Here is a 13,776-nt window from a genome sequence, read left to right as displayed (position 1 = left end):
GGTTAGAACATATAGCGTATGCGCTGTGTGTATGTGTCTGAAAGAGGGGTTAGAACATATAGAGTATGCGCTGTGTGTATGCGTCTGTACGAGGGGTAGAACATATAGCGTATGCGCTGTGTGTATGCGTCTGTAAGAGGGGTAGGACATATAGCGTATGCGCTGTGTGTATGTGTCTGTAAGAGGGGTTAGAACATATAGAGTATGCGCTGTGTGTATGCGTCTGTACGAGGGGTAGAACATATAGCGTATGCTCTGTGTGTATGCGTCTGTAAGAGGGGTTAGAACATATAGAATATGCGCTGTGTGTATGCGTCTGTAAGAGGGGTAGAACATATAGCGTATGCGCTGTGTGTATGTGTCTGTAAGAGGGGTAGAACATATAGCGTATGCGCTGTGTGTATATGTCTGTAAGAGGGGTAGAACATATAGCGTATGCGCTGTATGTATGTGTCTGTAAGAGGGGTAGAACATATAGCGTATGCGCTGTGTGTATGCGTCTGTAAGAGGGGTTAGAACATATAGCGTATGCGCTGTGTGTATGTGTCTGTAAGAGGGGTTAGAACATATAGCGTATGCGTCTGTAAGAGGGGTTAGAACATATAGCGTATGCGCTGTGTGTATGCGTCTGTAAGAGGGGTTAGAACATATAGCGTATGCGCTGTGTGTATGCGTCTGTAAGAGGGGTTAGAACATATAGCGTATGCGCTGTGTGTATGTGTCTGTAAGAGGGGTAGAACATATAGCGTATGCGCTGTGTGTATGCGTCTGTACGAGGGGTAGAACATATAGCGTATGCGCTGTGTGTATGCGTCTGTACGAGGGGTAGAACATATAGCGTATGCGCTGTGTGTATGTGTCTGTAAGAGGCGTAGAACATATAGCGTATGCGCTGTGTGTATGCGTCTGTAAGAGGGGTTAGAACATATAGCGTATGTGCTGTGTGTATGCGTCTGTAAGAGGCGTAGAACATATAGCGTATGCGCTGTGTGTATGCGTCTGTAAGAGGGGTTAGAACATATAGCGTATGTGCTGTGTGTATGCGTCTGTAAGAGGGGTTAGAACATATAGCGTATGCGCTTTGTGTATGCGTCTGTAAGAGGGGTTAGAACATATAGCGTATGCGCTGTGTGTATGTGTCTGTAAGAGGGGTAGAACATATAGCGTATGCGCTGTGTGTATGCGTCTGTAAGAGGGGTTAGAACATATAGCGTATGCGCTGTGTGTATGCGTCTGTAAGAGGGGTTAGAACATATAGCGTATGCGCTGTGTGTATGTGTCTGTAAGAGGGGTAGAACATATAGCGTATGCGCTGTGTGTATGTGTCTGTAAGAGGGGTAGAACATATAGAGTATGCGCTGTGTGTATGCGTCTGTACGAGGGGTAGAACATATAGCGTATGCGCTGTGTGTATGCGTCTGTACGAGGGGTAGAACATATAGCGTATGCGCTGTGTGTATGCGTCTGTAAGAGGGGTAGAACATATAGCGTATGCGCTGTGTGTATGCGTCTGTAAGAGGGGTTAGAACATATAGCGTATGCGCTGTGTGTATGTGTCTGTAAGAGGGGTTAGAACATATAGCGTATGCGCTGTGTGTATGTGTCTGTAAGAGGGGTAGGACATATAGCGTATGCGCTGTGTATGCGTCTGTAAGAGGGGTTAGAACATATAGCGTATGCGCTGTGTGTATGCGTCTGTAAGAGGGGTAGAACATATAGCGTATGCGCTGTGTGTATGTGTCTGTAAGAGGGGTTAGAACATATAGCGTATGCGCTGTGTGTATGTGTCTGTACGAGGGGTAGTACATATAGCGTATGCGCTGTGTGTATGCGTCTGTACGAGGGGTAGAACATATAGAGTATGCGCTGTGTGTATGCGTCTGTAAGAGGGGTAGAACATATAGCGTATGCGCTGTGTGTATGTGTCTGTAAGAGGGGTTAGAACATATAGCGTATGCGCTGTGTGTATGCGTCTGTAAGAGGGGTAGAACATATAGCGTATGCGCTGTGTGTATGTGTCTGTAAGAGGGGTTAGAACATATAGCGTATGCGCTGTGTGTATGTGTCTGTACGAGGGGTAGTACATATAGCGTATGCGCTGTGTGTATGCGTCTATACGAGGGGTAGAACATATAGCGTATGCGCTGTGTGTATGCGTCTGTAAGAGGGGTTAGAACATATAGCGTATGCGCTGTGTGTATGTGTCTGTAAGAGGGGTAGGACATATAGAGTATGCGCTGTGTGTATGTGTCTGTAAGAGGGGTTAGAACATATAGCGTATGCGCTGTGTGTATGCGTCTGTAAGAGGGGTTAGAACATATAGCGTATGCGCTGTGTGTATGTGTCTGTAAGAGGGGTTAGAACATATAGCGTATGCGCTGTGTGTATGTGTCTGTACGAGGGGTAGAACATATAGCGTATGCGCTGTGTGTATGCGTCTGTAAGAGGGGTTAGAACATATAGAGTATGCGCTGTGTATGCGTCTGTACGAGGGGTAGAACATATAGCGTATGCGCTGTGTGTATGCGTCTGTAAGAGGGGTTAGAACATATAGCGTATGCGCTGTGTGTATGCGTCTGTGTCTGTAAGAGGGGTAGGACATATAGAGTATGCGCTGTGTGTATGCGTCTGTAAGAGGGGTAGAACATATAGCGTATGCGCTGTGTGTATGTGTCTGTAAGAGGGGTAGAACATATAGAGTATGCGCTGTGTGTATGCGTCTGTACGAGGGGTAGAACATATAGCGTATGCGCTGTGTGTATGCGTCTGTAAGAGGGGTTAGAACATATAGCGTATGCGCTGTGTGTATGCGTCTGTAAGAGGGGTAGAACATATAGCGTATGCGCTGTGTGTATGCGTCTGTACGAGGGGTAGAACATATAGCGTATGCGCTGTGTGTATGCGTCTGTACGAGGGGTTAGAACATATAGAGTATGCGCTGTGTGTATGTGTCTGTAAGAGGGGTTAGAACATATAGCGTATGCGCTGTGTGTATGCGTCTGTAAGAGGGGTTAGAACATATAGAATATGCGCTGTGTGTATGCGTCTGTAAGAGGGGTTAGAACATATAGCGTATGCGCTGTGTGTATGTGTCTGTAAGAGGGGTAGGACATATAGCGTATGCGCTGTGTGTGTGCGTCTGTAAGAGGGGTAGGACATATAGCGTATGCGCTGTGTGTGTGCGTCTGTAAGAGGGGGTAGAACATATAGCATATGCGCTGTGTGTATGTGTCTGTAAGAGGGGTAGGACATATAGCGTATGCGCTGTGTGTATGTGTCTGTAAGAGGGGTAGAACATATAGCGTATGCGCTGTGTGTGCGTCTGTACGAGGGGTAGAACATATAGAGTATGCGCTGTGTGTATGCGTCTGTAAGAGGGGTAGAACATATAGCGTATGCGCTGTCTGTATGTGTCTGTAAGAGGGGTAGAACATATAGCGTATGAGCTGTGTGTATGCGTCTGTAAGAGGGGTTAGAACATATAGCGTATGCGCTGTGTGTATGTGTCTGTAAGAGGGGTTAGAACATATAGCGTATGAGCTGTGTGTATGTGTCTGTAAGAGGGGTAGAACATATAGCGTATGCGCTGTGTGTGTGCGTCTGTACGAGGGGTAGAACATATAGAGTATGCGCTGTGTGTATGCGTCTGTAAGAGGGGTAGAACATATAGCGTATGCGCTGTCTGTATGTGTCTGTAAGAGGGGTAGAACATATAGCGTATGAGCTGTGTGTATGCGTCTGTAAGAGGGGTTAGAACATATAGCGTATGCGCTGTGTGTATGTGTCTGTAAGAGGGGTTAGAACATATAGCGTATGAGCTGTGTGTATGTGTCTGTAATAGGGGTAGAACATATAGCGTATGCGCTGTGTGTATGCGTCTGTAAGAGGGGTAGAACATATAGCGTATGCGCTGTGTGTATGCGTCTGTAAGAGGGGTTAGAACATATAGCGTATGCGCTGTGTGTATGCGTCTGTAAGAGGGGTTAGAACATATAGAATATGCGCTGTGTGTATGTGTCTGTAAGAGGGGTTAGAACATATAGAGTATGCGCTGTGTGTATGTGTCTGTAAGAGGGGTTAGAACATATAGCGTATGCGCTGTGTGTATGCGTCTGTACGAGGGGTAGAACATATAGCGTATGCGCTGTGTGTATGCGTCTGTAAGAGGGGTTAGAACATATAGCGTATGCGCTGTGTGTATGCGTCTGTAAGAGGGGTTAGAACATATAGCGTATGCGCTGTGTGTGCGTCTGTACGAGGGGTAGAACATATAGAGTATGCGCTGTGTGTATGCGTCTGTAAGAGGGGTTAGAACATATAGCGTATGCGCTGTGTGTATGTGTCTGTAAGAGGGGTAGGACATATAGCGTATGCGCTGTGTGTGTGCGTCTGTAAGAGGGGTAGGACATATAGCGTATGCGCTGTGTGTGTGCGTCTGTAAGAGGGGGTAGAACATATAGCATATGCGCTGTGTGTATGTGTCTGTAAGAGGGGTAGGACATATAGCGTATGCGCTGTGTGTGTGCGTCTGTAAGAGGGGTTAGAACATATAGCGTATGCGCTGTGTGTGTGCGTCTGTACGAGGGGTAGAACATATAGAGTATGCGCTGTGTGTATGCGTCTGTAAGAGGGGTAGAACATATAGCGTATGCGCTGTCTGTATGTGTCTGTAAGAGGGGTAGAACATATAGCGTATGAGCTGTGTGTATGTGTCTGTAAGAGGGGTAGAACATATAGCGTATGCGCTGTGTGTATGCGTCTGTAAGAGGGGTAGAACATATAGCGTATGCGCTGTGTGTATGCGTCTGTAAGAGGGGTTAGAACATATAGCGTATGCGCTGTGTGTATGCGTCTGTAAGAGGGGTTAGAACATATAGAATATGCGCTGTGTGTATGTGTCTGTAAGAGGGGTTAGAACATATAGAGTATGCGCTGTGTGTATGTGTCTGTAAGAGGGGTTAGAACATATAGCGTATGCGCTGTGTGTATGCGTCTGTACGAGGGGTAGAACATATAGCGTATGCGCTGTGTGTATGCGTCTGTAAGAGGGGTTAGAACATATAGCGTATGCGCTGTGTGTATGCGTCTGTAAGAGGGGTTAGAACATATAGCGTATGCGCTGTGTGTGCGTCTGTACGAGGGGTAGAACATATAGAGTATGCGCTGTGTGTATGCGTCTGTAAGAGGGGTTAGAACATATAGCGTATGCGCTGTGTGTATGTGTCTGTAAGAGGGGTAGGACATATAGCGTATGCGCTGTGTGTGTGCGTCTGTAAGAGGGGTAGGACATATAGCGTATGCGCTGTGTGTGTGCGTCTGTAAGAGGGGGTAGAACATATAGCATATGCGCTGTGTGTATGTGTCTGTAAGAGGGGTAGGACATATAGCGTATGCGCTGTGTGTGTGCGTCTGTACGAGGGGTAGAACATATAGAGTATGCGCTGTGTGTATGTGTCTGTAAGAGGGGTAGAACATATAGCGTATGCGCTGTCTGTATGTGTCTGTAAGAGGGGTAGAACATATAGCGTATGAGCTGTGTGTATGTGTCTGTAAGAGGGGTAGAACATATAGCGTATGCGCTGTGTGTATGCGTCTGTAAGAGGGGTAGAACATATAGCGTATGCGCTGTGTGTATGCGTCTGTAAGAGGGGTTAGAACATATAGCGTATGCGCTGTGTGTATGCGTCTGTAAGAGGGGTTAGAACATATAGAATATGCGCTGTGTGTATGTGTCTGTAAGAGGGGTTAGAACATATAGAGTATGCGCTGTGTGTATGTGTCTGTAAGAGGGGTTAGAACATATAGCGTATGCGCTGTGTGTATGCGTCTGTACGAGGGGTAGAACATATAGCGTATGCGCTGTGTGTATGCGTCTGTAAGAGGGGTTAGATCATATAGCGTATGCGCTGTGTGTATGCGTCTGTAAGAGGGGTTAGAACATATAGCGTATGCGCTGTGTGTGCGTCTGTACGAGGGGTAGAACATATAGAGTATGCGCTGTGTGTATGCGTCTGTAAGATGGGTAGAACATATAGAGTATGCGCTGTGTGTATGCGTCTGTACGAGGGGTAGAACATATAGCGTAAGCGCTGTGTGTATGTGTCTGTAAGAGGGGTTAGAACATTAGCGTATGCGCTGTGTGTATGCGTCTGTACGAGGGGTAGAACATATAGCGTATGTGCTGTGTGTATGCGTCTGTAAGAGGCGTAGAACATATAGCGTATGCGCTGTGTGTATGCGTCTGTAAGAGGGGTTAGAACATATAGCGTATGTGCTGTGTGTATGCGTCTGTAAGAGGGGTTAGAACATATAGCGTATGCGCTTTGTGTATGCGTCTGTAAGAGGGGTTAGAACATATAGCGTATGCGCTGTGTGTATGTGTCTGTAAGAGGGGTAGAACATATAGCGTATGCGCTGTGTGTGCGTCTGTACGAGGGGTAGAACATATAGAGTATGCGCTGTGTGTATGCGTCTGTAAGATGGGTAGAACATATAGAGTATGCGCTGTGTGTATGCGTCTGTACGAGGGGTAGAACATATAGCGTAAGCGCTGTGTGTATGTGTCTGTAAGAGGGGTAGAACATATAGCGTATGCGCTGTGTGTATGTGTCTGTAAGAGGGGTAGAACATATAGAGTATGCGCTGTGTGTATGCGTCTGTACGAGGGGTAGAACATATAGCGTATGCGCTGTGTGTATGCGTCTGTACGAGGGGTAGAACATATAGCGTATGCGCTGTGTGTATGCGTCTGTAAGAGGGGTAGAACATATAGCGTATGCGCTGTGTGTATGCGTCTGTAAGAGGGGTTAGAACATATAGCGTATGCGCTGTGTGTATGTGTCTGTAAGAGGGGTTAGAACATATAGCGTATGCGCTGTGTGTATGTGTCTGTAAGAGGGGTAGGACATATAGCGTATGCGCTGTGTATGCGTCTGTAAGAGGGGTTAGAACATATAGCGTATGCGCTGTGTGTATGCGTCTGTAAGAGGGGTAGAACATATAGCGTATGCGCTGTGTGTATGTGTCTGTAAGAGGGGTTAGAACATATAGCGTATGCGCTGTGTGTATGTGTCTGTACGAGGGGTAGTACATATAGCGTATGCGCTGTGTGTATGCGTCTGTACGAGGGGTAGAACATATAGAGTATGCGCTGTGTGTATGCGTCTGTAAGAGGGGTAGAACATATAGCGTATGCGCTGTGTGTATGTGTCTGTAAGAGGGGTTAGAACATATAGCGTATGCGCTGTGTGTATGCGTCTGTAAGAGGGGTAGAACATATAGCGTATGCGCTGTGTGTATGTGTCTGTAAGAGGGGTTAGAACATATAGCGTATGCGCTGTGTGTATGTGTCTGTACGAGGGGTAGTACATATAGCGTATGCGCTGTGTGTATGCGTCTGTACGAGGGGTAGAACATATAGCGTATGCGCTGTGTGTATGCGTCTGTAAGAGGGGTTAGAACATATAGCGTATGCGCTGTGTGTATGTGTCTGTAAGAGGGGTAGGACATATAGAGTATGCGCTGTGTGTATGTGTCTGTAAGAGGGGTTAGAACATATAGCGTATGCGCTGTGTGTATGCGTCTGTAAGAGGGGTTAGAACATATAGCGTATGCGCTGTGTGTATGTGTCTGTAAGAGGGGTTAGAACATATAGCGTATGCGCTGTGTGTATGTGTCTGTACGAGGGGTAGTACATATAGCGTATGCGCTGTGTGTATGCGTCTGTACGAGGGGTAGAACATATAGAGTATGCGCTGTGTGTATGCGTCTGTAAGAGGGGTAGAACATATAGCGTATGCGCTGTGTGTATGTGTCTGTAAGAGGGGTTAGAACATATAGCGTATGCGCTGTGTGTATGCGTCTGTAAGAGGGGTAGAACATATAGCGTATGCGCTGTGTGTATGTGTCTGTAAGAGGGGTTAGAACATATAGCGTATGCGCTGTGTGTATGTGTCTGTACGAGGGGTAGTACATATAGCGTATGCGCTGTGTGTATGCGTCTGTACGAGGGGTAGAACATATAGCGTATGCGCTGTGTGTATGCGTCTGTAAGAGGGGTTAGAACATATAGCGTATGCGCTGTGTGTATGTGTCTGTAAGAGGGGTAGGACATATAGAGTATGCGCTGTGTGTATGTGTCTGTAAGAGGGGTTAGAACATATAGCGTATGCGCTGTGTGTATGCGTCTGTAAGAGGGGTTAGAACATATAGCGTATGCGCTGTGTGTATGTGTCTGTAAGAGGGGTTAGAACATATAGCGTATGCGCTGTGTGTATGTGTCTGTACGAGGGGTAGAACATATAGCGTATGCGCTGTGTGTATGCGTCTGTAAGAGGGGTAGAACATATAGAGTATGCGCTGTGTGTATGCGTCTGTAAGAGGGGTTAGAACATATAGAGTATGCGCTGTGTATGCGTCTGTAAGAGGGGTTAGAACATATAGCGTATGCGCTGTGTGTATGCGTCTGTGTCTGTAAGAGGGGTAGGACATATAGAGTATGCGCTGTGTGTATGCGTCTGTAAGAGGGGTAGGACATATAGAGTATGCGCTGTGTGTATGCGTCTGTAAGAGGGGTTAGAACATATAGCGTATGCGCTGTGTGTATGCGTCTGTGTCTGTAAGAGGGGTAGGACATATAGAGTATGCGCTGTGTGTATGCGTCTGTAAGAGGGGTAGGACATATAGAGTATGCACTGTGTGTATGTGTCTGTAAGAGGGGTTAGAACATATAGCGTATGCGCTGTGTGTATGCGTCTGTAAGAGGGGTTAGAACATATAGAGTATGCGCTGTGTGTATGCGTCTGTAAGAGGGGTTAGAACATATAGCGTATGCGCTGTGTGTATGTGTCTGTAAGAGGGGTAGAACATATAGAGTATGCGCTGTGTGTATGTGTCTGTAAGAGGGGTAGAACATATAGCGTATGCGCTGTGTGTATGCGTCTGTACGAGGGGTAGAACATATAGCGTATGCGCTGTGTGTATGCGTCTGTACGAGGGGTTAGAACATATAGAGTATGCGCTGTGTGTATGTGTCTGTAAGAGGGGTTAGAACATATAGCGTATGCGCTGTGTGTATGCGTCTGTAAGAGGGGTTAGAACATATAGAATATGCGCTGTGTGTATGCGTCTGTAAGAGGGGTTAGAACATATAGCGTATGCGCTGTGTGTATGTGTCTGTAAGAGGGGTAGGACATATAGCGTATGCGCTGTGTGTGTGCGTCTGTAAGAGGGGTTAGAACATATAGCGTATGCGCTGTGTGTGCGTCTGTACGAGGGGTAGAACATATAGCGTATGCACTGTGTGTATGCGTCTGTACGAGGGGTAGAACATATAGCGTATGCGCTGTGTATGCGTCTGTACGAGGGGTAGAACATATAGCGTATGCGCTGTGTGTATGCGTCTGTAAGAGGGGTAAGAACATATAGCGTATGCGCTGTGTGTAAGCGTCTGTACGAGGGGTAAAACATATAGCGTGTGCACTGTGTGTATGCGTCTGTACGAGGGGTAGAACATATAGCGTATGCGCTGTGTATGCGTCTGTACGAGGGGTAGAACATATAGCGTATGCGCTGTGTGTATGTGTCTGTAAGAGGGGTAGGACATATAGCGTATGCGCTGTGTGTGTGCGTCTGTAAGAGGGGTAGGACATATAGCGTATGCGCTGTGTGTGTGCGTCTGTAAGAGGGGGTAGAACATATAGCATATGCGCTGTATGTATGTGTCTGTAAGAGGGGTAGGACATATAGCGTATGCGCTGTGTGTGTGCGTCTGTAAGAGGGGTTAGAACATATAGCGTATGCGCTGTGTGTGTGCGTCTGTACGAGGGGTAGAACATATAGCGTATGCACTGTGTGTATGCGTCTGTACGAGGGGTAGAACATATAGCGTATGCGCTGTGTATGCGTCTGTACGAGGGGTAGAACATATAGCGTATGCGCTGTGTGTATGCGTCTGTACGAGGGGTAAGAACATATAGCGTATGCGCTGTGTGTAAGCGTCTGTAAGAGGGGTTAGAACATATAGCGTATGCGCTGTGTGTATGTGTCTGTACGAGGGGTAGAACATATAGAGTATGCGTCTGTACGAGGGGTAGAACATAGAGAGTATGCGCTGTGTGTATGCGTCTGTACGAGGGGTAGAACATATAGAGTACGCGTCTGTACGAGGGGTAGAACATACTGCCTCTGCCTGGTATGTCAGCACTTTGAACAGATCCTTCTCCACGTAGAGCTTGTGCATGTTCACCTCCGCCTCCTGGGGGTTGCTTCGTACCAGCATGGTATACAGCTTCTCCAGGCTCTGGAAAGGACCACCCAGTCACACCTTCACAAGCCAGCCCACCGGCCACGCTGGGAATTGTGCCCACTGCCTCCATTCCAACAACCAGCCCGATGGTCACTTACATTCAAAGCGATTTCAAGGAATCCATCGGCACGGTCAGGCTTCCCCGCATCCAGCCAGCCTTTCCCAGTCTTCATGGTCATCTGTAATAATGGCAAGCAACGTGAGGCCTCCCCTGTCACCAGCTCCTATTTCCTGCGATTACACTGGCAATCTGGAAACGGTGTCCTGAGGAGGCCGGGGTGTCGCTGGCTTCCTGCGTAATGACACGGGCACACTTACACATCTCTAGGTACGGTCATAGTCCCCTAAAAGTGTCCGCTCTGATCCAAAGGAAATTGACTGTACTGGGGTCAGGGGGGAGATTTGCTGCTGTAGTATTGGGGGTCAGGGGAGAGATTTGCTGCTGTAGTATTGGGGATCAGGGGGGAGATTTGCTGCTGTAGTACTGGGGATCAGGGGGGAGATTTGCTGCTGTAGTATTGGGGATCAGGGAGGAAGATTTGCTGCTGTAGTATTGGGGATCAGGGGGGAAGATTTGCTGCTGTAGTATTGGGGATCAGGGGGGAGATTTGCTGCTGTAGTATTGGGGATCAGGGGCGGAAGATTTGCTGCTGTAGTATTGGGGATCAGGGGGGAAGATTTGCTGCTGTAGTATTGGGGATCAGGGGGGAGATTTGCTGCTGTAGTATTGGGGATCAGGGGAGGAAGATTTGCTGCTGTAGTATTGGGGATCAGGGGGGAGATTTGCTGCTGTAGTATTGGGGATCAGGGGGGAGTTTTGCTGCCGTAGTATTGGGGATCAGGGGGGAGATTTGCTGCCGTAGTATTGGGGATCAGGGGGGGATTTGCTGCTGTAGTATTGGGGATCAGGGGGGAAGATTTGCTGCTGTAGTATTGGGGATCAGGGGGGAAGATTTGCTGCTGTAGTATTGGGGATCAGGGGAGGAAAATTTGCTGCTGTAGTATTGGGGATCAGGGGGCAAGATTTGCTGCTGTAGTATTGGGGATCAGGGAGGAAGATTTGCTTCCGTAGTATTGGGGATCAGGGGGGAAGATTTGCTTCCGTAGTATTGGGGATCAGGGAGGAAGATTTGCTTCCGAAGTATTGGGGATCAGGGGGGTGATTTGCTGCTGTAGTATTGGGGACCAGGGAGGAAGATTTGCTGCTGTAGTATTGGGGATCAGGGGGGGAGATTTGCTGCTGCAGTATTGGGGATCAGGGGGGAAGATTTGCTTCCGTAGTATTGGGGATATGGGGGGAAGATTTGCTGCTGTAGTATTGGGGATCAGGGGGGAAGATTTGCTGCTGTAGTATTGGGGATCAGGGAGGAAGATTTGCTTCTGTAGTATTGGGGATCAGGGGGGAAGATTTGCTGCTGTAGTATTGGGGATCAGGGAGGAAGATTTGCTGCTGTAGTATTGGGGATCAGGGGGGAAGATTTGCTGCTGTAGTATTGGGGATCAGGGGGGAAGATTTGCTGCTGTAGTATTGGGGATCAGGGAGGGAGATTTGCTTCCGTAGTATTGGGGATCAGGGGGGAAGATTTGCTTCCGTAGTATTGGGGATCAGGGAGGAAGATTTGCTGCTGTAGTATTGGGGATCAGGGGGGAGATTTGCTGCTGTAGTATTGGGGATCAGGGAGGGAGATTTGCTGCTGTAGTATTGGGGATCAGGGGGGAAGATTTGCTGCCGTAGTATTGGGGATCAGGGAGGAAGATTTGCTGCTGTAGTATTGGGGATCAGGGGGGAAGATTTGCTGCCGTAGTATTGGGGATCAGGGAGGAAGATTTGCTGCTGTAGTATTGGGGATCAGGGGGGAAGATTTGCTGCTGTAGTATTGGGGATCAGGGGGGAAGATTTGCTGCTGTAGTATTGGGGATCAGGGGGGAGATTTGCTTCCGTAGTATTGGGGATCAGGGGGGAAGATTTGCTTCCGTAGTATTGGGGATCAGGGAGGAAGATTTGCTGCTGTAGTATTGGGGATCAGGGGGGAGATTTGCTGCTGTAGTATTGGGGATCAGGGGGGGAGATTTGCTGCTGTAGTATTGGGGATCAGGGGGGAAGATTTGCTGCCGTAGTATTGGGGATCAGGGAGGAAGATTTGCTGCTGTAGTATTGGGGATCAGGGAGGAAGATTTGCTGCTGTAGTATTGGGGATCAGGGGGGAAGATTTGCTGCTGTAGTATTGGGGATCAGGGGGGAAGATTTGCTGCTGTAGTATTGGGGATCAGGGGGGAAGATTTGCTGCTGTAGTATTGGGGATCAGGGGGGGAAGATTTGCTGCTGTAGTATTGGGGATCAGGGGGGGAAGATTTGCTGCTGTAGTATTGGGGATCAGGGGGGGAAGATTTGCTGCTGTAGTATTGGGGATCAGGGGGGAAGATTTGCTGCTGTAGTATTGGGGATCAGGGAGGAAGATTTGCAGCTGTAGTATTGGGGATCAGGTGGGGAAGATTTGCTGCTGTAGTATTGGGGATCAGGGGGGAAGATTTGCTGCTGTAGTATTGGGGATCAGGGGGGAAGATTTGCTGCTGTAGTATTGGGGATCAGGGAGGAAGATTTGCTGCTGTAGTATTGGGGATCAGGGAGGAAGATTTGCTGCTGTAGTATTGGGGATCAGGGGGGGAGATTTGCTGCTGTAGTATTGGGGATCAGGGAGGAAGATTTGCTGCCGCAGTATTGGGGATCAGGGGGGAAGATTTGCTGCTGTAGTATTGGGGATCAGGGGGGAGATTTGCTGCTGTAGTATTGGGGATCAGGGAGGAAGATTTGCTGCCGTAGTATTGGGGATCAGGGGGGGAAGATTTGCTGCTGTAGTATTGGGGATCAGGGAGGAAGATTTGCAGCTGTAGTATTGGGGATCAGGGAGGAAGATTTGCTGCTGTTGTATTGGGGATCAGGGGGGAGATTTGCTACTTTAAAAATAACAGATGCGCGGAGACACCGTAACTCAATCGCCTAAATCCATTTCTATGACTCACGTGTGTCTAAGTTTTGGTGAAATTAAGTTATGCGTGTTTATATATTGAGTAAAAAATGTACACGCCTATTTAGAGCAGGGTTTTTTCCTAAGTCGTAAAACTGTCACCCCATCAGCTGATTGGTGATAGGGGCGGGCTTATGTGGTTCCCAATGGGAAAAGAATGGTATATAAAAGGTTTGCTCTGGAGTTATGAAATCAGAGTTCAACAGAGGTGTGTTTTGGACCAAACACGTGAATTCTCATATTTCTACGCCAGTGACCTCTCTGGGGAAACCCTATGGCATACGGTAAAGTATTGTATAGGGATTTGTTTTATCCTGTTATTTTAGGGACCTGTTCTATATTTACTCTAATTGTATATTCTTATAATCCCTTTTCTGTAATCTAACCACTGATATATATATATATATATATTAGAAAAGAAGAGAGAGCGCACGCCCCATAGCG

General features: G+C 47.7%; 1 protein-coding gene across 1 annotated transcript in view; it reads right to left on the bottom strand.

Annotated features, from left to right (window-relative positions):
- LOC142477011 (testis-expressed protein 11-like) overlaps window positions 1–13,776 on the bottom strand; it is a gene marked incomplete at its 3' end in the record, with an annotated part of 32,333 nt that overhangs the window by 9,070 nt on the left and 9,487 nt on the right. Inside the window, exons 3-4 of the mRNA XM_075582066.1 lie at window positions 10,405–10,485; window positions 10,181–10,300 (exon numbers count right to left, since the gene is read on the bottom strand). Of these exons, the coding sequence (XP_075438181.1) occupies window positions 10,181–10,300; window positions 10,405–10,485 (201 nt within the window). The remainder of the gene's footprint in view (window positions 1–10,180; window positions 10,301–10,404; window positions 10,486–13,776) is intronic.

This window comes from Ascaphus truei, unplaced genomic scaffold (assembly GCF_040206685.1).
Source record: "Ascaphus truei isolate aAscTru1 unplaced genomic scaffold, aAscTru1.hap1 HAP1_SCAFFOLD_1862, whole genome shotgun sequence".
Lineage (NCBI taxonomy): Eukaryota > Metazoa > Chordata > Amphibia > Anura > Ascaphidae > Ascaphus > Ascaphus truei.
The sequence above is the reverse complement of the archived record's forward strand: the minus strand, read 5'-3'. Positions and strand labels throughout refer to the sequence as shown.